General features: G+C 50.0%; 2 protein-coding genes across 9 annotated transcripts in view; one reads left to right on the top strand and one right to left on the bottom strand.

The window, feature by feature from the left end:
* The window catches only part of SCNN1A (sodium channel epithelial 1 subunit alpha), a 27,526-nt gene extending 20,797 nt beyond the window's left edge, over window positions 1–6,729 (bottom strand). The window contains exons 1-5 of one of the 7 annotated variants that reach the window (XM_019627723.1): window positions 6,562–6,729; window positions 5,111–5,248; window positions 4,570–4,676; window positions 3,684–3,716; window positions 2,630–2,990 (exon numbers count right to left, since the gene is read on the bottom strand). In XM_019627723.1, coding sequence (XP_019483268.1) covers window positions 2,630–2,990; window positions 3,684–3,716; window positions 4,570–4,627 — 452 coding nt within the window. In that variant the 5' untranslated portion in view covers window positions 4,628–4,676; window positions 5,111–5,248; window positions 6,562–6,729. The other 6 variants (XM_019627724.1, XM_019627726.1, XM_019627725.1 and 3 more) reach the window with 6 other exon arrangements.
* A 4,617-nt stretch (window positions 6,730–11,346) lies between these two features.
* On the top strand, window positions 11,347–17,571 carry LTBR (lymphotoxin beta receptor). Of its 2 annotated transcripts, none has more exons than XM_019627728.1 (10): window positions 11,347–11,672; window positions 11,809–11,905; window positions 12,159–12,284; window positions 12,364–12,540; window positions 12,895–12,991; window positions 13,135–13,226; window positions 15,076–15,183; window positions 15,493–15,518; window positions 16,093–16,321; window positions 16,672–17,571. In XM_019627728.1, exons 1-10 carry the CDS (start codon window positions 11,577–11,579, stop codon window positions 16,911–16,913), a joined length of 1,290 nt encoding a protein of 429 aa, XP_019483273.1. In that variant the 5' UTR covers window positions 11,347–11,576; the 3' UTR covers window positions 16,914–17,571. The 2 variants fall into 2 exon arrangements, with proteins under 2 accessions (XP_019483273.1, XP_019483275.1); XM_019627730.1 differs by having other exon boundaries at window positions 11,351–11,672; window positions 12,364–12,516.
* Window positions 17,572–20,398: the final 2,827 nt, after the last annotated feature.

The raw sequence follows: 20,398 nt of genomic DNA, 5'->3' as shown, positions 1-20,398 counted from the left end.
AAAATATAGCTATCATACAATATTACATCAGTTTCAGGTGTACCAACTAGTTAGTCAACATTTGTATACCTAAAGAAGTGACCACCATGATAAAGCCAGCAACCCTCTGACACTGTACCACGCTCTCACAATATTATTGACTATACTCCCCATGCTGTACAGTACAGCCCCATGACTTATTGGTTTTATACCTGGAAGTTTGGGCCTCTTACTCCACTTCACCTCCCCCCCCCTTTTTTTTAATTTTTCAATTATGGTTGATATTCAATATTGTTTTATATTAGTTTCAGATGTAGAGCATAGTGGTTAGACCTTTATATAATTTAAGAAGCAATCACCCTGACTAGTCTAGTACCCACCTGGCACTATGCATAATTATTATGATGTTATTTACTATATTCTCCATGCTGTGCTTTACATCCCCATGACTATTTTGTAACTACCAATTTGTACTTCTTAATCCCTTCACCTTTTTCACCCTATTCCCCAGCCTCCTTCCATCTATCACCCCGATAAATCTAGTACCCATCTGACACCATACATTGTTATTACAATATTACTGACTTTATTCCTTATACTATACCCTACATTCCTATGACTTCACTGTAACAATGAATTCGTACTTCTTAATCCCTTTCCCCTTTTACACGCACTCCCAACCCACTTCCCGTCTGGCAACCATCAAAATGTTCTCTGTATCTGAGTTTGTTTCTGTTTTGTTTATTTTGTTCTTTAGATTCCACATATAAGCGAAATCACATTGCATCTGTCTTTCTCTGTCTGACCTACTTCACTCAGCACAATATCCCCCAGGTCCATCCATGCCGTGGCAGATGACAAGAACCCATTCCCTTCCCTGGCCAAGCAATCTCACCCGCATCTTTCAACCACAGTATTTATTGAGCACCTACTACTCTACCTGTTGTACCTCCAGCCTTCCAGCCCTTCCCTCCCTGCTGGCTCAAGCCTGCCCAGTGTTCCTTCCCTCTATGAAGGCCAGAGGACATGAGGGGTGGGGAAAATGGGGGAAAGATTAGGGCAGGGGAGCAGCAGGGGTTCAGGAAGAAGAGGCGCAAAGGCAGTGGCCACCAGGGGAGACTGAGGAGAGGAATGAAAGAGAACCAGGAACGAGATGTAAATATCTCATAGGAAACTTCATTTAGTCCATGTCCCACATCTTGGGTATTAAGAAGAGGCAGGGGTTTGTGATCAAGCAAACAGAGAATAAGTCACAGGTCAGTCACTATCTCTGTGACCTTGTGACTTGTCTATTTTTGCCTTTGTTTCCTCAAGTATAAAATGGGATATTAATAGTACCTGCCTTGGAGGATTGTTGGGAAAAATAAAGGAGAGGCCTGTAGAGCACTTAGTGTCCGGTGCATCTTCTTAGTAAATGGCCCCTTACCCTGGACACTATATGAAAGCTAATCAATGAAATGGCCTGGCAGTTTTTTTCTCGGCAGGACAGGGTGTCACAACCCTTATTGGTCCACGACACACCTGTGGACATAACAGAATATATGGGGGACCTCCACCCCCAATACGTAACCAATCCCAGTCCTCCATAATCACACGCATAACCAATGTTTGCTCACCCACACACACTCATAAATCTTACTCTCCTTGAAGGCAGAGACTACACCTCACACAAATTTTATTATACGTCTCACAGTGTGGTGCAGTCATTTGTGTATATGCCTAGCTCTTCCATCTTCTTTTTTCTTTCTGTACCCAATACCTGGCAACCTTCAATAAAGGTTGTACGAATCATTAATGAACCCTTTGCCGGGTGCCCAGCGCTGAGTCTGGCTGGTGGCAGGTGTTCCCAAGGTGTTGCATGACTGAGCGAATACAAATCTAAGGTATAGACAAACATCCAGCCCCACCTTCCTTTCTTTTCCATGGTTTACCACCCCCTCTGGCTTCCGGACGGAAAATTGGCAAGGAGCACTGATGAAACCCAAAACTTCAGGACACACCCGAGCTCTTAAAAGTCAGGCTCCTGGGCAGGTGAACTGTGCAGCCCAGCAGGGACCACCTCCCCATTTTCACCTGGACAAGGGGAACAGGGGAACGGCTATCCTGTCCCATTCTCCTTCTGGCTCTGTAACTCCCCACCCACAGCCTCAAGGCTCATGATGGCTTTGTCACCACCCCCCACTTTGCTTTCTCCAAAACAAACTTCCCTTCTAAACCCAGACTGACATAGCAGGGCCCAGCCCCTGCCAGTTCCCACCGCCCACCAGCACAGCACCCTCGATGAGTCCTTCTCTGTTCTTTGCTCTCTTCTTACTCCAGGGAAGGGTTAGGGATAATCCCTACCCTGCCCTTTTGGGAGTTACCAGCATTTTGACCTCATCAGCATCCCCTCCCACTTTGTCAGAGTAAGGGAGGAAGAGAGAACAGCTGGCCCAACAACCACACTCGGGATAAGCCATGGGCACTAGGAAGGCTCCACTGGGCTGAGCTGCCAGCCCATCAAGTCGGGGGCTCCCTATCCTGCCCTATCTGAGGACAGGAGTATCGCCTCCTACCCCCGGGTCTGAGGGTCTGCTTGCCCAGGGGGCACCTCTGTACCCTCTGCATTACCCTTCCAGGTGCACAAGAAGTGACATCGGGCCCGACTGACCTGTAGGGATTGAGGGTGCAGACGGTAACGGCGGGGAAAACAAGCTTGTCAGAGTTTAGGTTGATGTTAAGGCTGACGGGGTAGCTGAAGTACTCTTCAAACAGCAGGCCAAACTGCCAGTACATCATGCCGAAGGTGCAGAGCCAGAGCACGGCCCAGAAGGCCGTCTTCATGCGGTTGTGCTGGGAGCACACCAGGCGGATGGCGCCGTGGATGGTCGTATTGTTGCAGAAGAACTGGAAGAGGTCTCGGTAGGAGCGGTGGAACTCAATCAGGGCCTCCTCCTCCTCCGTGGGCTGCTGGGGGGCCGAAGGTTTGGGGTCCGGCCCCTGCTCCTCACACTTGTCTCCCTTCATGAGCCCTTGGGTGGATTGTGGAGGGTGAGGGTGAGGGTCAGGGCATAGTTCTGGGCTCCAGGTGCCCTCCCTCATCGTCAGCTTGACCCCAGAGAGAAGCTGCACCTGGCCATGCCCCATCCCAGCCTGAGCACATTTTCTCCCACTTCTCCCTCCTGCCACCTGCCCAGGAGCCAGCTGACCTGCTGGAGTCAGGGCCAGAGGAGCTGGATCTGGGCTCCCCTGGAGTGGCCTCTCCTCTGCCTCCCTGATAAGGTCACCTTTTGGTTTCAGTCCCAGCACCTCCCTTTTTGTCTCCACAGCCATCAGTCTGCTCTGCTTAGCCAGTCTCTTTCTTGGGATCTCTGTTCTTAGCTTCTGTCTGCCTTAGCTCCTCTCTCTCTCTCTCTCTCTCTCTCCCTCTCTCAGCCTTCTGCTTCTCTTGGGTCTCTTTCTTGAATCTCTGCTTCCTCACCTGGCTCCTCTGTGTGCCAGGCTCTCTTCCCCTTCCTCCCTGCCTGCCTGTCCCTTCTCAGTTTGGGCTCTCTCCTCCGATCAGGCCCTGGTCCTGGGCTGCGTCCGGACTCCCTCTCTGTCCCAGGCACGGCAGGACTCCAGGAGGACTAGCTGCCGCCTGCTCCCCTCTCCCAGGTTGTGGCTGGACTGGGACTGGTTCCTTTCCAGTTGAATCTGGCAGCAGAGCCTCTCCTCCCCCTCACCTGACAGCTGCAGAGGCAGGCCAGGGAGCCCGCCTGCCGGCCGGGGAGGGAAGCAACAGAAGCCTCATTAGCATCTCAATTAAAGGTGAGCAGGGCAAGGGGAGGAGTCTGAGCTGAGTTCTCCGAAGGGAGAGGATTCCTGAGGGCAGGTTACCATGGAGTGCTGGGACTACAGAAGGTGAGGGAAGGGCCCGAGGAAGAGTCAGGGCGCAGGGGGTAATGGGAAGCTGACGGGCACGGAGACTGGGAGACAGAATGGCCGGTGAGAGATCTTGACCAGGGAGGAAGATCCTGAACACAAAGCCAGGAAGGCAAAGCAAGAACAAAGGACAAGCCAGGACAAGTGAGACTAAGGCGGGGGGACCAGGAGGACAGGCGAAGCATAAGAAGCGAGATAGATGGAGGAGGACAGGATGAAGGACTGGGAGGGAGGGATGGAGGAGAGGCCGGAAGAGGAAAGTGAAGAGGAGTGAGCCCAGCCTCAAAGGGACCCTCCCCTCCCCAGCAGGAGAGCAAGGGGAGGGAGCCCCAAGTGGGCTTCCAGGGGCTAGGTCCCCTCCCTGGGTCAGCCTCACCCCCCAGGCCGTGGAGAGGACTTTAGCGGGTGCATCTCCTGGCACTCAGCATGAAGCACCCCCCTTTCTCTCTCTCCTAGTCCATCCTCTTCCCCCGACTCCTCACCACCACCCTCTACCTACCTTGTCCAGACCAGGGAGGGGCCCAGGTGAAGCTGGGGGCTGGGCGGGGCGCTGGGACATTCTGTTCTTTTTTACACCATTGGCTGCCAGGCCAGGAATGTGTAATGTCCCCTATTGTGGTCACGGGGTTGCAGGAATGTGGGCACCAAGAGGCAGGCAGGGGATAGGCAGGGCACTTGGGCACAGACCTGGATGGAGCCCAGGGACCGCAGGCACTGAGGAGGCAGAGAGGGATGTGGACAGCATTGGGTGTCCTGGAGGAAGAGGGTAGGCTTGTTCCAAGTCTACACCAGCCCTGGAAGGAAGGAAAAGCTCATTGGTAGGGGCTCCCCCCCCCTCCCGCAAGGTCTCTTCCCCAAACTTAATCCAGCAAAAGGATAAAGAGTGAAGTGCCAAGTGGTGAGCAAGCAGAGAGGGAAAGGTCAGAGAATCAGGCCCCAAAAGACGGTTCAGACAGGTACAGAACACCCATCCACACAGCCCAGGCCCCTGCAACAGCGAAAGGTGGGCCAATTGTGGACACTCAGCAGGACACTCACTGGCTTCTCCCTCCTCCTGCCTCCTCCGAGGAGCAGGCATTATGTCCCCACAATGTGCAGACACAGCCCAGTCTAGGCTCTGCTGTAGACTGGTGGAAGACCAGCAGCAATAGAGTAAGATAAGGTTTCTCATGGCAGAGATAAGAACTCAGGGCTGAGTGAGCCTGGGGAGGGAGGGAGAGGCACTAACCCAGAGACTCAGGAAGACTTCCTGGAGAAGGTGGTATCTTAGCTGGGTCTTGAGGAACAACAAGGACTTTAGCAGGCAAAGAAGAGGGAAGCGGAGTACTCCAGGCTCAGGGTTCCTTTCTGGGCAGTTTCTTGTGGCCTGTTAAAGTGAGAGCTGCTATCAACCAGGATTCCAAACCCAGCCCCAGAATTTCCTTTGACACCTGCTGGGGCCGCCCCCTTAGAAGAGAAAGGCTGGCTTTTTCTTCATTTTCCAGATGAAGAAACTGACCCTCCACAAAGATAAGCCAGTTTTTATAAGGACACAAAACAAAATAGCAGCCAAGTGAAAACAAAATAAGAATTCTTCTCCTCTGGGATTGTCTACTTAGGGCTTTTGCCATTTACTTCCCAAGACAGACGAGCCACAGACTCCGGCAATCCGAGCTCCCCGTACCTGGTTTTGAAAGCCAGGAAGGTTCATACACTCATACAGAGTCCGTGGATTCATCAGCAATCTGGGTCCTGGACTGTCTTCCTGGCTCTGTGAAAAGCTCTCTACACTGTCCCCACCTTCCCACGGGACTCAGACACCCCTAGAAGCTCCATTCTCCCTTGAGCCAGGTCCTTAAACTAGGGATGATCCTACCTGCAAATGGGGTACGCGGTGCTGTGACTGTTTGATCTCAAAGGTTCTAAAGGGCACCTCCCTGCTACCTGGCTTAAGGCAGCACAGGCAGATAGTTTTCATCTCAAGGGCTCTGGGGGAAGGACTGCAAGGCTTGGACTGGGCTGAGCCAGGAGTGTGGTGACCCTGTCACTGCCTGCCAGGATACACGGGAGCAACATGTGCTTTGAGACCAAAGCAGTCTAGATCTGGAATGGGCCAGAGGAAGCTTGCTGTTGTAAGAAAAACAGAAACCTGAAACCTGCACTTTTGTCATAGCTCCATTTTAAATGTTGTCCTTTAAAGTGCAGAAATAATACCCAAATACATTTTTGTTGCAGTACAATTTTCCAATAGTACAGAAGTATACAAATCAATAAAAGCCTTTCTTTATCCAATTCTTTTCCCACACCTCGGCCCAAGGAGAGCCACTGTCGTTTGTGTATCCATCTTTTTGTGTGTCTGTATAGACTTACATGTAGTTTTTAAAAAACAAAATACCGTATTTCCCCATGTATAACATGCACCCCTTTTCGAAAAATTTGGGGTCTAAAAACTGGGTGCGTCTTATACAGTGGTTGTAGATTTCTTTACTTGCATTTCCCGCAAGTGATGAGGAGTTGTATGAATTTTATGATGAATAAAACTTGAGTTCAATAACTTCATGTAATACATTTTTTTCGAATTTCGGGCCCCAAAATTAAGGTGCGTCTTATACATGGGAGTGTCTTATACATGGGGAAATACAATAGTTTTTTTTCATAAATACGGCGTTATAGGTATTATTCTATGAGTTCCATTTTTACCTTTAAACTATGCATGTGGCTTTGAAAATGGCATTTTACCTCTCTGGATCCTAGTGCTCTCACCTGAAAAACAAAATGGCAGGAGGGGGTGAATAAGGCAGGCCAGATGGTAGCATCTAGCCCCTTGCTTAACACATGAGGGAAGTGAGGCCTGGAGAAGCAAAGTGACTTGCCCAACAGTCACCCAGGAGTTAGAGGTGGGGACAGATTGAGAGCCGGGCCTCCCTTTTCCAGGCTCAGCGCCACGCCCCCTAACTTCCAGAGAAGTGGACCCTTGTTCTGTGGAGCATCTGGGGCCTTGCAGACCTTGTCTTGGAAGCTTCCCCAGCCTCTCTCAGAGCCCCAGCCCTTCCGTCTCCACAAGGCTGCTTTCCTCCTCCCAACACCAGCCATCCTCTAACCCTGTGGTGTGGCATAAAACGGGCAAAGGCTATAGGGAGAGAAGTGAAGCTAGAGGGTCTTCAGTGGGATGAGGGTTATGAGTTTGAAGGGTCTTCCTGCCTCTTGCTCTCTGGGAATGAGGGGATATGGAAGCAATCACTTTCTCCACCATGCTTCCAGAGAGAACATTGTTTAGAACACTATTACAGCACTTACATTTGTATACTATTATTATCCTGATGTGTGTGTGTGTGTGTGTGTGTGTGTGTGTGTGTATTTATGTTTCTGTATGCATGGGTCATATTATGAGTTCTCTGAGGACAGGCACCAGGCTTATTCATCTTGGTGGCCCCACTGTGTAGCTGTCACTATTTGCTGACCCACTCTGCAAAAGATAGCAGAATTAGCATCGGGGGTAAGACCCATGGTTCATCTTTGATGGAGAGTGATGTGCTATGAGAAAGCATCCCCAACACATCACACATCCTAATTTCCCCTGCTACCACATTAATTTGTGGTCTATTCACTGATCTCAATTTTACTCACTTTTTTCATTTCAGCCTCTATCCTTTCTAGAGTAAAAATGAGTCACTCAATTAAATGCAACTCTTTATTTTTACTACTTAGAGATAATTAGCCTCTGCACACTGAGCTGCCCACTGTGGAAAGCAGTGGTCCTTTTATCAGCATTTACATAGTATGAATTTCTCTTTAATCTAAAATGATGTCCAGAAAATCCCTCCCAGCCCTTCCTAGTCTAGCCACCTGGCAGGTCACTTAGAAGTTCACCATTAGTTTATTCCTTTGGATGAAGGCAGGAATTCTCAACCTTGGCACTACAGACATGTGGACAATTCTTTGTTGTGGGGAGTTGTCCTGTGATCTATAGGATGTTTAGTAGCATCCTTGGCCTCTACCTACTAGATGCTTATAATACCCCCCTTAACTGTGACAATCAAGAGTCCCTCCAGATATTGCCAAATGTCTTCTGGGGGGGAAAATCTCCCTATTTGAGGCAACTGGGCTAAGAGATTGTCCCCAGTGATAATGGAAACACTCTGGAGAAGGCCATCCCTCATCAGTTACACATTTCTCAGTGTTTACTTGACACTTTCCAGGGGTACCCAGTTGGCTAAGAGTAGTGTGGGGAAGAGGAGAGGGAAAACAAGTATTTAGAAGAATTCATTCCCACCAACCCCCTTTTGGGATTCTTCTTGAGCCTGTGGGAAGAAGGTTCAGTGAGCAATCCCCTCCAAAGGAGACTTGGGGGTCTATGGGCGCTAAGTCTGGGCCTGGTATTGCTCAATGGAAATGAGGAACACTTTAAGGAAGCTGGCGAAGAACACAAAAGGAAAGCAGCGGAAACAATGCCCTGGTCACAAAGCATTCATGGATTCCTCACCCCTGTGAGTCTCCTTTCATCCTCCTGGAGGTTGGATAGGCATAATAACCATTTATTGATAATATTTGTCAATCATGGGCCAGCCAGGAAACAGGAAACACTCTCAGTCTTCCAAACAGAAGAAATTTAACACAGAGAATTGGTACATGGGTGATGGAAGAGCTGAGAAGCCAACAGGAGACAGTGAGGCAACCCAGAAACTAGCAGACCAGGAAGCAGTTACCAACTCTAGGGCTGGAAAGATAGCAAGGTAATGTAGCATTATAGACCCAGAAGCCTCCAGAGCTAGGTGGCAAGGACTAAGTAGTGGGGACTGTCTAGTAGGAGATGGAATTATGGAAGTAGGGAAAGAACAAACACAACTAACTGAAAACAAAGGGAGTATGGGGTTGGAGAAATAGAAATTGCCTGGTTTCTTCCCTCTTCCCACCCACCAGTCCTCTACCCACCTGTCTTCCTATTGGCTGAAACTACCCAGCAGCGATAGGGGAAGAGGAGTCTGGGAAATGTAGTTCCCAGTAGCGATAGCGATGTAGATCAGAGTGAAGAATAGATCTGCAAGGAAACCAGCTGTTGACTGGCACATAAAAAGCGGAGAGAAGTGAAGTGATGGGGCCAGGATAAAAGTCTAGACCTTAGGGCTCTTTCCGTAGGACCCAGAGAGTCCTTGAAGGCTGCAGTGACAGCATGAGATTGGCAGCAGAAAGAAATAGTTCAGCCAGCTGGGGTTAAAAAGGACCTGAGAGAGTGCTTACAGTGAAACAGAGAGCTTTGGCTGGAAAGAGCATGCAGGAACATATTGGGGTTCAGGAAGTGCTCTGGGAGATACATGGGATATAGAAAAGTGAAAATCATTGATTTGTGTAGTGTACTTTATGCACACTATTGCTGTGTTACACCTCAATTAAAAGAAGAAGAGTTGTGGGGCCGGCTGAGTGGCTGAGTTGGTTAAGAACTCGCTCAAGAGTTTGAACTCTGAGCAACAGTGGTTCAAGTCCCGGCCCGAGCTGAGCTGCCGCTGAGCTGCCAACAGGTGGCAGGATGGCTCAGCTAAAAAAAAAGAAGAAGAAGAAGAAGAGTTGCTGTCCCTTAGAGTAAATCCTGAAATGTTTTCAAACGAAATGATGCTATGTCTAGGATTTACTTCAAAATAATTAAGGGGAGATTAGAAGGTGGGGGAGGATTGTACGAAAGAAGTAAGACACCCTGAGTTGAAGCTGGGAATTCACAATGCTATTTTCTCTCCTTTTGTTATGTATATGTTATGTGTGTAATTTCCACAGTAAAAAATAAAATGAAAAAAGAGAAAAAAGGATCTAAAGCCACTATCCATACCTTGACTCATTAAGAGCTCAGTGCTAAGTCCAGTCCCAGCCCCCAATTCCCTTGATCTGGAAAGAGTCACAGCCCTGAGCACTGCATGTTATTCTGATATTTCTTCCCTTTCCAGGAAGCCTTGGACCATCAAGTAAGTGCAGCAGAGTGCAGGTCCTAGGTCTGCACCAGGAGAGGAGAGGGAAATATCTAAAGCTCAGTCAGGCCCTTTCACCAGGACCTCCCAGCTCCTCCACATAGAGCCTGTCCAGCCAGTCAGACAAACCAGGGTGAGGATGAGCCCCAAACTAGGCCCTCCAGGGTAGGAGGCGGGGACAGTGCCCAGGTGACCTATCTCAAGAGACTAAGTCAGCCCCTCACATCAAGGGAGGCATCCCTGAGTCACAGGAGGCAGGCAGCGTGGTTGCTCAAATGAACTAGGACCCAGAAATCAGTAGCCCTGAACTCTAGGCTGGTTGTGCCATGGACTGGCTATGTGACATGAGCAAGGCATCATTCTTTAATTCCATAAATATGTACTGGACATGTGGTATGTGCCAGACTCTGTGCTAAACACTGAGAAGCCAGACTTAAAGACTCAGTCCAGGCCATTGCAGAGCTCATGGCCTGGTGGGCCGGCAGACAGTAAACAGCAGGTCACAGAGAGCAAGCAGTCTGCATGGGGCTGTACAACCTGGAGTGGGTGTGCTTCCCAGAGCCCCAGTGATCCTCAAAAGCCCGTGAGACTTAGCCAGGAGCACAGAAACTTGGAGACCAGAGAGCCTGGCGTAAGGGGGGAGGGCGGTGGGCAAATGCAAGTCACTCTGGGGGCACTGTTAATGAGTTGCAGGGAAATGGTGGGAAGAAAGGAGGCAGGCATGGGACTAAGCCCTCCTGGAATCTTCTTCTCCTCTGCCTGAGTCTCATTCTTTTCATCCTTAAGGTGAGGGGGCTGGACTAGGTGGGCACTCAGCTCCCCCCAGTTCAAAGGGTTTCAGAGGCTCCTGGGTGAAGCTGGGACCTAAGACTGCAGCTGCCCAACTCCAGCGCAGCTGCAGCTTCCCCTACTCATTGGGACCTTGGCCTACAAGCCCTCCCCCTTCTCGAAGGACTGAGAAGCAGGGACTGCACTCTCTCAAGTGTCTTGTAGGTGACTGTGGGTCCATCAATGTGTGGACTGGGTGGGTCAGGGGAGGGGAGGGCTGACTCATTATTTCTTTGTAGTTTATCTTAAAACGTCACACAACAGGGCAGGAACCCAGGGATTGAAACAGTCTACTACCCAGGACTTCTGGTGCCCAGATGCTGCATCTGGCTGGCTTTCCCTGGGTCTCTGCACTCCCCATGTTTGGCAGTCCCAGGCCCATTCAGATCTGACACGGGCTCAACACAGCTCTGTCTTGAACTCCATCTGTTTCAGTCTGAGCTCTGCCCCAGCTGGGCGCTCGAGGCCCATCTGAGGATTGTCCACGGGCCCTGCAGCCCCTTTCCCACCAGCGGGCCTGTCCCCGCAGCCCTCCTCTCATAGTCAGGCTTCCGGAGAAGGGAGGAGGCCCGGTTCCGGCCCTGTTGCCTTCACGTGCTTTCCCGGCCACCCCCTCCCGCCCAGCATAAGGGCAGCCAAGCCTGTTCCTCTTCCCGATTGCGACAGCCAGCCAGCCGACCTCAGCTCCCAGCGCTCCCTGTCCCCGCCCCCCCGTGGCCGGCTAGCTCCACTCCCACTTCCTGAGCCTGGCGCTGGAGCCCTGGAGGCGAGGCCAGGCCAGGCCTGGCGGCTCCGGCCCCCGGGGGCGCATCGGCCTGAGTCCTGTCCTAGTCCCTGGGCCTGGAGGCTGCTGCCACCACTGCCCGGGACGTCCAGGCCTCCCACCTTACTCCCAGGCCCCCACCCATCTGGTCGACGGGCTGACTGGCCGCCATGCGCCTGCCGTGGGCCGCCTCCCTCTTCAGCCTGGCCTGGGGGCCACTCATACTAGGCCTCTGCAGTCTCCTGGCAGCATTCCAGCCCCAACTGGTGAGGGAAGGTTTTGTGTAGGTGGGTGGGGGCGGGCAGGTAGGGAAAAGGGCTCTGGGCAGCTCCCTCTGTGGTTCCTCTGTTTCCCCAGCTAACCCCTGAAAAGTTCTCTCCCTACCCCCATCTCTCCTCGAAGGTTCCCCCATACCACACGGATAACCAAACGTGCCGGGACCAGGAAAAGGAGTACTACGAACCCAAGCATCAGGCCTGCTGCTCCCGCTGCCCCCCAGGTGAGAGGCAATGGCCAGAGGAATCCTGGGATAGGGAGGTAGGTTCCAGGGAACTCCAGTCCACCTCGCTGCCTCCGAGGGACGGCAGACACCTTCTTCCAGGAAAACCAGCTGGCAGAGACAGAGAATGAGAAACACTGGCCATCCCTCATGTGCAGGCCCCAAGAGGACCAGGCCCAGGGTCACAGCAAATAACAGAGGTGAGGGTGGAGCCCCCATCCCCTGACACTCCTACTGCCCACTCACATTCCAGGCACGCGTGTCTCAGCTGAATGCAGCCTCAGCCAGGACACAGTTTGTGCCACGTGCTCTGAAAATTCCTACAATGAGCACTGGAACCATCTCACACATTGCCAGCTCTGCCGACCCTGTGACCACAGTGAGTGGGGTGTGCCTGGGGAGGGCTGGGATCCCCTGGAGCGCAGCTCCTCCACTGAACTCTCCTGTCTCCCCACAAGTACTGGGCTTCGAGGAGACTGCACCTTGCACTAGCAAACAGAAAACCCAGTGCCGCTGCCAGCCAGGAATGTTCTGCACCCTTAGGGACCATGAGTGTCTACACTGCGAGCCACTCTCTGACTGCCCACCAGGCACTGAAGCTGAGCTCAAAGGTCAGAGGTCACTAAGGGCAGAAGGTAGGGAGGAGGCTGGGCGCTGGTGGTTTTAAGTGGGGGCAGGGAGCATTGTTCTGTGTGCATGGTGAGCCTCCAGGTAGTTCTCTTTGGCATAAAAAGCCTCTTCTCCCTCCCTGTGAAAGGCTCATGGAAGGAATGTGCAGAGATATGGAACTGGGACAGGAACAGGGGCAGTGGGGGCAGGGGGGCCGTCCCCGCAGCACTGGGCAGGGGGGAGATCAGGAAAGGTGTGAGCTACAGAATGGGGTGGGTGGGCAGGGAGGGGCCGTCCAGTGGGCTTAACGGAAGCTCAGAACTGGGCAAGAGGCTCCCTTTGCCCGCTCACCCTGACTGGCCTTGCTTCTCTCTTGTCAGGTGAAGTTGGGAAGGTTAATAGCAACTGTGTGCCCTGCAAGGCAGGACACTTTCAAAACACTTCCTCCCCCAGTGCCCGATGCCAGCCCCATACCAGGTAAGTGTGTCTCTGTCCCTCCCACCCTCCCAGAAGCCCCAGCTGCTGACAACCCCGTCCCCATGCTGAACTCTAAGACCCTCCTTGCCATCTGCCATCTCCAGCATGTGCCCTCTTGAATTGAGCCTCCCTTTTCTCCACAGGTGTGAGGACCAGGGCCTGGTAGAGGCAAAGCCAGGCACCACCGAGTCCGACACCACCTGCAGAAGTCCACCAGAGCCCCCTGAGATGGCAGGTGAGGGGCCAGGGCTGAGGGGCATGGGGTTGGGGGGCGGCAGGTCTGGGAAATGCCTTAATTCCTCCCATCTGAAAAAATGGGCAAAAGATGAAACCTTCCCTCTCAGAGTGGGGGCAAGAAGAAAAGTTCCTTAAACAGAAACTGGAGTGTCCCCAGACTAGTTTACTTACACACACGCACACACACTTTTCAGTTACATATTATACATATAACATATATAATGTTACATCAAGGAACACTCCCACACTGAGATGTAACTGTAACTGACATCATTGTCATCATTTTAGACATGCCACTGTCATATGATCCATTTACCAGACTAACAGCCTCTTTATGAGATTATACACTTTTGTTGTTAGAGAGATAACGCCACATTTGACTCCTTTTTGGTTTTTTTCTGTGGAGTTATTGGTTTCCTAGCCTAATGACAATTATGGAATGTTTCTAATGATTGCAATCATTATTAATTGGGGGAGCGTTTATTTTATTAACTTTTTAAAATTAGCAATTATTTATAAACTTAACTTCCATTTATTGAGAGCTAGTGTGTCAGGTACTCTGCAAACACTTGACATTCACTAATTTATTTAATCCGCTTATTGATCCAATGAAGTAGTTCTATTAATATCCTCATTGACGGGATGAGGAAACTGAGGCTCAGAGAGGTTACATGAAGATCACCCACGTGGTAACTGGTGTTACAAAGACCTGTACTCAGGTCTTTTTACTCCAAAGCTCATGCCATATGCATGCACACTGTAGAAAATCAGAAAATTCAGATACATAGAATGAAACATCACCCACAGAACTATCATCTAGCATATCCACTCTTAACATTTCTTAATATATCCTCCCAGACATTTTCCTATGTATGTTTATACATATAACTTTTTTTTAAAAGTGTGGAGTCATTTGAATATTTTGTAACCTGATTTTTTCATTCAACTACATCATAAATATTTTTCCATGTCCTCTTACTAATTTTTAACTAACATACCAAATATAATTGAAATTTTAGTGCTGGAATTTTAGAGTCTAACGCCATCATTTTACATATGGAGAAACTGATGCTCAAAGAGGGGAAATGACTTAAAAAGTCACACAGCTGAGCAGAAACCCAGGCGTTCAAGACTCCAGGTCCAATTTCTCCCCATGCCTCCCATTCTAGTTGATGGGCACTGTAGACTCCCTGCTATGAATGGCAGCACTGAGGCCCATGCAAGACAGAAATTATCTGCTACACATCTGGTCCTGAGAAACCCAGCCTCCTATTCCCATTCCCTCCTGGAACCTGCAAGGGGGTGGGCACCTTGCAACCCCTCCTCTTCCAGGCAGCAACAGGCAGAGTTCAGAAGCGAGGCTCCCTACCCCTCTTTGAAAACATCCCCACAGGTAAAGAGAGGTGCTCTCAGTTCCTACAGTGGACCCTGTAAGATGGCCAAGTCCACAGAAACATGGTTGTACCCTGTGGCCTGAGTCTGCTTAGAACCCCAAGCCCCACCCTTTTAGTACTGCCTCCCACCCGCACTTCCAGCTCTTAAAAACCAACTGCTCATGCTCCTGTTCTCACACAGTTGGGCACCTGTGCCACTCCAAACATCTCCACCCACAATAGAATTTCTCCTGGCTGTCAGGAGGTCCCCCTAAGTCCAACTGAGCTCCCCTTCTCCATAACCCAGGGAACTGTCTCTAATTCTGCCTTTAGGAACTGTAGGGCTAGAAGGGAAAAGCTGCTCCCCCTTTTCTCTGTCTGGGTTGCCCAGAGAACTGGGAAGCTGTTCCTTAACTTCCTTCCCCTCTGCTCCTCTCGAGTCCTCATAACCCCTCCTGTCTGCTGCCTTGGCAGGAACTATGCTGGTGCTGGCCATCATGTTGCCACTGGTCTCCCTGCTGCTCCTCATCACCGTCCTCGCCTGCACTTGGAAGAGCCACCCCTCTCTCTGCAGAAAGCTGGGTAAGAAGCGGCCAGATGCAGGCGGGGATGCAGGCCGGCCTTCTGTCTCCACCTGGGTGGGGAAGGGGGTTGGAGGGAATGAATCTTCAACTTCCCCAGGGCCAACCCACCTGCCCCTTCACACTCAAGACTCCCAATGCCTACCTCCAACACAGACATGATCTCCATCCAGTCCCTGACCGAGGCTGGAGATAAGCATAATAACAGCCTATTCCTTCTGGGACCCCAGGGTGGGCAGCAACACATTGTGGTGGGATGTGGAGGGTGAAGGCCTGCCAGAGGCTGACACCCATTTCATTTTCATTGCAGGATCCCTGCTCAAGAGGCGTCCAGAGGTAATGGGGAAGGCTGAGAAGGCAGCAAGGAGGGGCAGAGAGGGAGAACGAACAAGGTGGGGGTCAGCAGGAAAAGAGTGTGCAGGCTTCAACATTCATTCATTCAACGAATAATTTTTGAGCACACCATGTGCCAGGCACTGTTCTAGGCACGAGGATATAGCAGCAAGTAAAACAAAGTAACTACCTTCCTGGATGTACATGCCAGTGGAGCAATAAAGTTAAACAAAGATGTATTAGGTGGTGGTAACTACGGAGTGAAGCAGGGTAGGGGGCAGGGGGTGACAGTGGCAGAAGGTGGGGATATATTATCATAGACAGTGGACAGAGACGGCCTTTCTGATAAGCCAATATTTGAGCAGAAAGCTGAAGAAATGAGGGAGCCAGGCCTCGGGATACCTGGGGAAAGTGCTCCAAGAAGCAAGGGCATCAACTGCAAAGGCCTGAGGCAAGGAGCATGAGAAGGAGCAGAGGAGGGCAACGAGCTGCCTAAGCTGGAGTGCGGTGTGGGAATTAAAGAAAGATGGGGTCAGTGGCCCACATCATTGGTTGGTTCTCTGCCTCCCTCCTGCAGAGAGAGGAATCAAATACTGCTGATGGAAGCTGGGAGCCTCCAAGCATCAACCCACATTTTCCTGACCTGGTAAAGCCACTTCTGCCCATCCCTGGAGACCTGACCGCTGCCTCAGCCTGGCCCCCAACGACCTCAGTTTTGGAGGAAGAGATGCTACAACAGCAGAGTCCTCTGAGCCAGGCCAGGGAGCTGGAGGCTGAGCTCCCAGAGCAAGGCCAGGTGGCCCATGGTGAGCAGGCTGCAGGGAGAAGAGGAGGTGGGAGAGGTGGAGTGGGAGGGATGGTTAGCAGGGCGAGAGAGTGTAAGCCAGACAGAGATGAGAAGACGAAAATGGAGGCAAGACAGAGACTCCGACAGCCAGCTAAAGAGAAGGGAAGAGACTGAAAAACCCAGAAACAGAGAAATGAATGCAGAGCTCAAGAAACCAATAGCAAGTGGAAGTGGGAACAGAGAGGAAAGGGGAGAAGGCAGAAGAACAAGGGCATTTGGGAAACAAGGAGTCCAATACAGGGGGTACACAGGCCTTCCTTCCTCAACAATGCCCCCTCAGCCCCTCTCACTCTGCCTCCCTTCCCACAGGTACCAATGGCATTCATGTCACCGGCGGGTCTGTGACTGTCACTGGCAACATCTATATCTACAATGGGCCAGTACTGGGGGGAGCACGGGGCCCTGGAGACCCCCCAGTGCCCCCAGAGCCTCCGTACCCCATTCCTGAAGAGGGTGCCCCTGGTCCTCCTGGGCTCTCTACACCCTACCAGGAAGATGGCAAAGCTTGGCACCTGGCTGAGACAGAGACACTGGGCTGCCATGCCCTCTAACAGGGCCAAGGACCCAATTTGTCACCCAAGCCTAATGGAGTCTGGGAAAATCAGAAAGGAGGCACAAGCGCACCTTCTCCCCGAGGCTGCCCTACCCACACAGGATTGACAGAGGGCCTGGGTAGGGCCCGGAGAGGCTCTGAGCAGCCAGGCCTCAGACACGTCTCCGAGAGCAGGGCCAGGCACTGGCTGGGTACAGTGCCCACCGCAGGACTCTCACCACTGCCTGAGCAGGCCTGAGACTTCATTGCAGACCCCTTTGCCCGCTGGGGCTGCACCAACTCAGCTTCAGGCACAGACAGAACATACGATGTCTGTTGCTGCCCACCATTGCACTCTACACCCAAAGCATGGCACAGAAAGGAACCAGCCACATGGGCACATCACTGGGACCTCTAACGGATTCGTGGTGCTCATCCCAAAGCTTCAGGGACCCTCTGAGGACCAACACTTCACGTGGACTGAGGGAGACTCTATATGAAGATAGAGTTACATGGAAGACCACCCCTGCCCTCCCCTCCTAGAGAGGAAAGGGAGTCATTAAAAACTGGGGGTTTGGGTAGTTACTAGGTATAAAGGAGAGTTTCAGAGGTGGGGGAAATGGCAAGTGTATTTATAAATCGTAACCATATACAAATAAAGTGGAAATTGAGAACTATGTAATTTATTTTCTTGGGAACACTGTTCCATTGGGGCAATGTCAAAGGCAAACACCAAACCTTAAAACATAATCCCACAAAGGTATTTCTATGAGGGACTGGTCTATGTAATTCAGGTAATAACAATATTTGCCAGCGATCACTGACCACATGCCAGGCAGTGTTTAAATGCTTTACAATAATAATTTATGTAATGCTCACAACACCCCCATGAGCTAAATACTATTACTAGTCCTATTTAACAACTAAGGAAACTGAGGCACAGCGAGGGTAAGTCGCTTGCCCAATTCAGCTGCAAATGGCAAAGCTGGGGTTTGCACCCAGTTAGTCTAGTTTTAGAGGCCTCTTGGGTAAAAACTTCACATACCACACCCTTCCAGAATTTCTTTGCATGGGTAAAATGGGCTGGTTTTCTCAGAGTCAGACCTCCTGCATGTTCCACAGCCATTAAGTCTCACAGCCACAAGGCAGAGTGAAAAAGTGTTCTGCAAGGCTGATTGCAAAGAAGGATATGTACTTGAGACATAAAATGTGAGAGGCCAAGTTCACCTCCTATTGGTACAGAGTTCTAGGCTGGTCTTTCACTCGGAGTACTCATGATTTTTACTTTGTTTATTTCACCTTATTTTATTTTATTTTTCCCTCAAAAGAACTTTGAATCTTCTCAAGCTCTCTTATTAGTAAATGTTTGGGCCATTATCTACCATGCTGCCCGGTAGAGAGACAATCTTAGCTTGAAGGATTGTGAGGGGAGCGGCTGCCAGCTGACTGCTCCTTCCATAAAAGGCCACCATCTGGGTCTAATGTTAAGCACTCAGTTGCTGGGGCTCATCAAGATGGTGTGGCTATAAAGCACATACTCCAGGAGTTGTCTGATCCAAGTGAGGGGTTATTTAAGGTTGACCATCAAAGTGTTAGATCCAACTTCCTTTGCTGAGAAGTAAAGAATGGTGAGCTGTATCTTTGGATAGTTAAATCTTGCTCTTGCAGTATGCTAGAGCCAGACAACATGAAGCCTTAATAATTGTTCCAATGTGTTAAGACAAAAAACACATTTTATACATTTGCAACAAAATAAAAGGAAAACATTTTTAAAGAAGTGATGCTAAGGCATAAGGTGTTCTATGTAACACCATTCAAATTTAGGATTATATCTGCCTATATTAATTTGTTAGCGTTGCCATAACAAAGTACTGCAGATTGGGAGGCTTAAAAAACAAAAAATTATTTCCTCACAGTTTTGGAGGCTAGAAGTCCAAGATCAAGGTGTTGGCAAACTTGGTTTCTTCTGAGGTCTCTCTTGGCTTGCTGATGGCTGTTTTCTCCCTGTGTCTTCATGAGGTCTTCCCTCTGTGTGTGTCTGTGTCCTAATCTCTTCTTATAAGAAAACCAGTCATACTAGATTTGGGCCCACCCAAATGGCCTCACTTTAATTTAATTATCTCTTTAAAGACCAAATATAGTCACATTCTAGGTGCTGGGAGTTAGGATTTCAACATATGAACTGTGGAAGACACAACTCAGCCGGTAACACCACCCATGCCTATTTTGCCAGTGCTGAGTTAATACAGACTCCAAGACACATTAACAGAGCATACTTTATGTTGAGAGTTCTCGTCTAGAATGAAAGCTGATAGAAAACTCAATGAAGACAGTCTCTTGACTGTTGTCTTCGAAAGATGGAACTAGATATTGTAGTAGTTAATCATGGGATAATTAAGTCTGAATCAAGGTGGTCTCTCATATGTTATTTTTGAGAACCCCACTCCTATACTACTTGGAGGAGAAAGCCAGTACTAAATCCAACCAATGTCAGCATGGGTGTGGGGAGGCCAGTGAGAAGGCTAAGGCAGCAGTCCAGGAGAGAGATGGACGTAACTGTGTATAGAGTGGCAGCAGTGGGACATATGGAGGCATTTAGTCCTGGGGTCACTAAGAATTTCTTTTTTCAAAAGATGGAGCAGCTCACACTGACAGCTGTGATGGACTTTTTCTGCTACCTACCCAACAGACTTCTGTACCTTTCCTAGGAACAGAACTCCATTTCTGTACTAAGGCAAAGATTCCATGACATCAGGAGAGGGGGCCCTTCCTCCAGTCCCAGAAGCCAGTGAACCCATTCCCCTCTGCCAGGAATTGATTTAGGATGGGCCCAGGATCCATTTCTGGCCAGTGACATGTACAGGGAAGTCTTGTTCCCAGGACAAAAAGCATCATTAGAAAAAAGTTTTTGGTTTTCCTTGTGCTTTCTTTCTTGTTTGGGGGATGTTTGTTTGAAGACATGAAGCCTAAGCTGTGGCAGCCATCTTACTATCACAAGGAAACATCCATGGAGATAGAAAGCCACTCCTCTGAGGATGAAGGTCCTAGAAACAAAAAAAACAAACAAAAAAAACCTGATTCATGAGGCATCATTGAGCAGCTGAACCAACAGTCAGCGAGCACCTACGTTGGGCTTCTTTTTATGAAAGAAAAACAAACCCCCATTTGTGTAAATCACAGTAAGTGAAGTTTTCTTCTACATTTTTAGTTTTAATTTTATCTATTTCCTCTTTTGGGGTAAGTAATTTATTCACCTGGTTCAAAATCCAAAAAGTATCAAAGCGTAAATGGTGAAATGTCTCTTTTTCACTCATGTCCTTCAACCACCATGGACCTCTCCCTGGAAGGAACCAATGTCACTGTTGCTGATGTTTTTCCAGAGGGAATTTATGCATATTCAAAAAAATGTATACAGGGCCGGCCGAGTGGCGCGATGGTTAAGAACTGGCTTGGGATGCCAGAGGGCCCCGGTTCGGATCCCACATATGAGGGCCAGTGACACTG

This window comes from Hipposideros armiger, unplaced genomic scaffold (assembly GCF_001890085.2).
Source record: "Hipposideros armiger isolate ML-2016 unplaced genomic scaffold, ASM189008v1 scaffold_739, whole genome shotgun sequence".
Classification (NCBI taxonomy): domain Eukaryota; kingdom Metazoa; phylum Chordata; class Mammalia; order Chiroptera; family Hipposideridae; genus Hipposideros; species Hipposideros armiger.
Note: the sequence above shows the minus strand (reverse complement) of the source record. Positions and strands in the feature narration are given on the sequence as shown.

Coding starts and splice junctions, on each gene's coding strand:
- LTBR (XM_019627728.1), top strand. CDS start 11,577: ATGCGCCTGCCGTGGGCCGCCTCCCTCTTCAGCCTGGCCTGGGGGCCA. Junction 11,673..11,808: donor CAGCATTCCAGCCCCAACTG/GTGAGGGAAGGT, acceptor CTCTCCTCGAAG/GTTCCCCCATACCACACGGA. Junction 11,906..12,158: donor CTGCTCCCGCTGCCCCCCAG/GTGAGAGGCAAT, acceptor CTCACATTCCAG/GCACGCGTGTCTCAGCTGAA.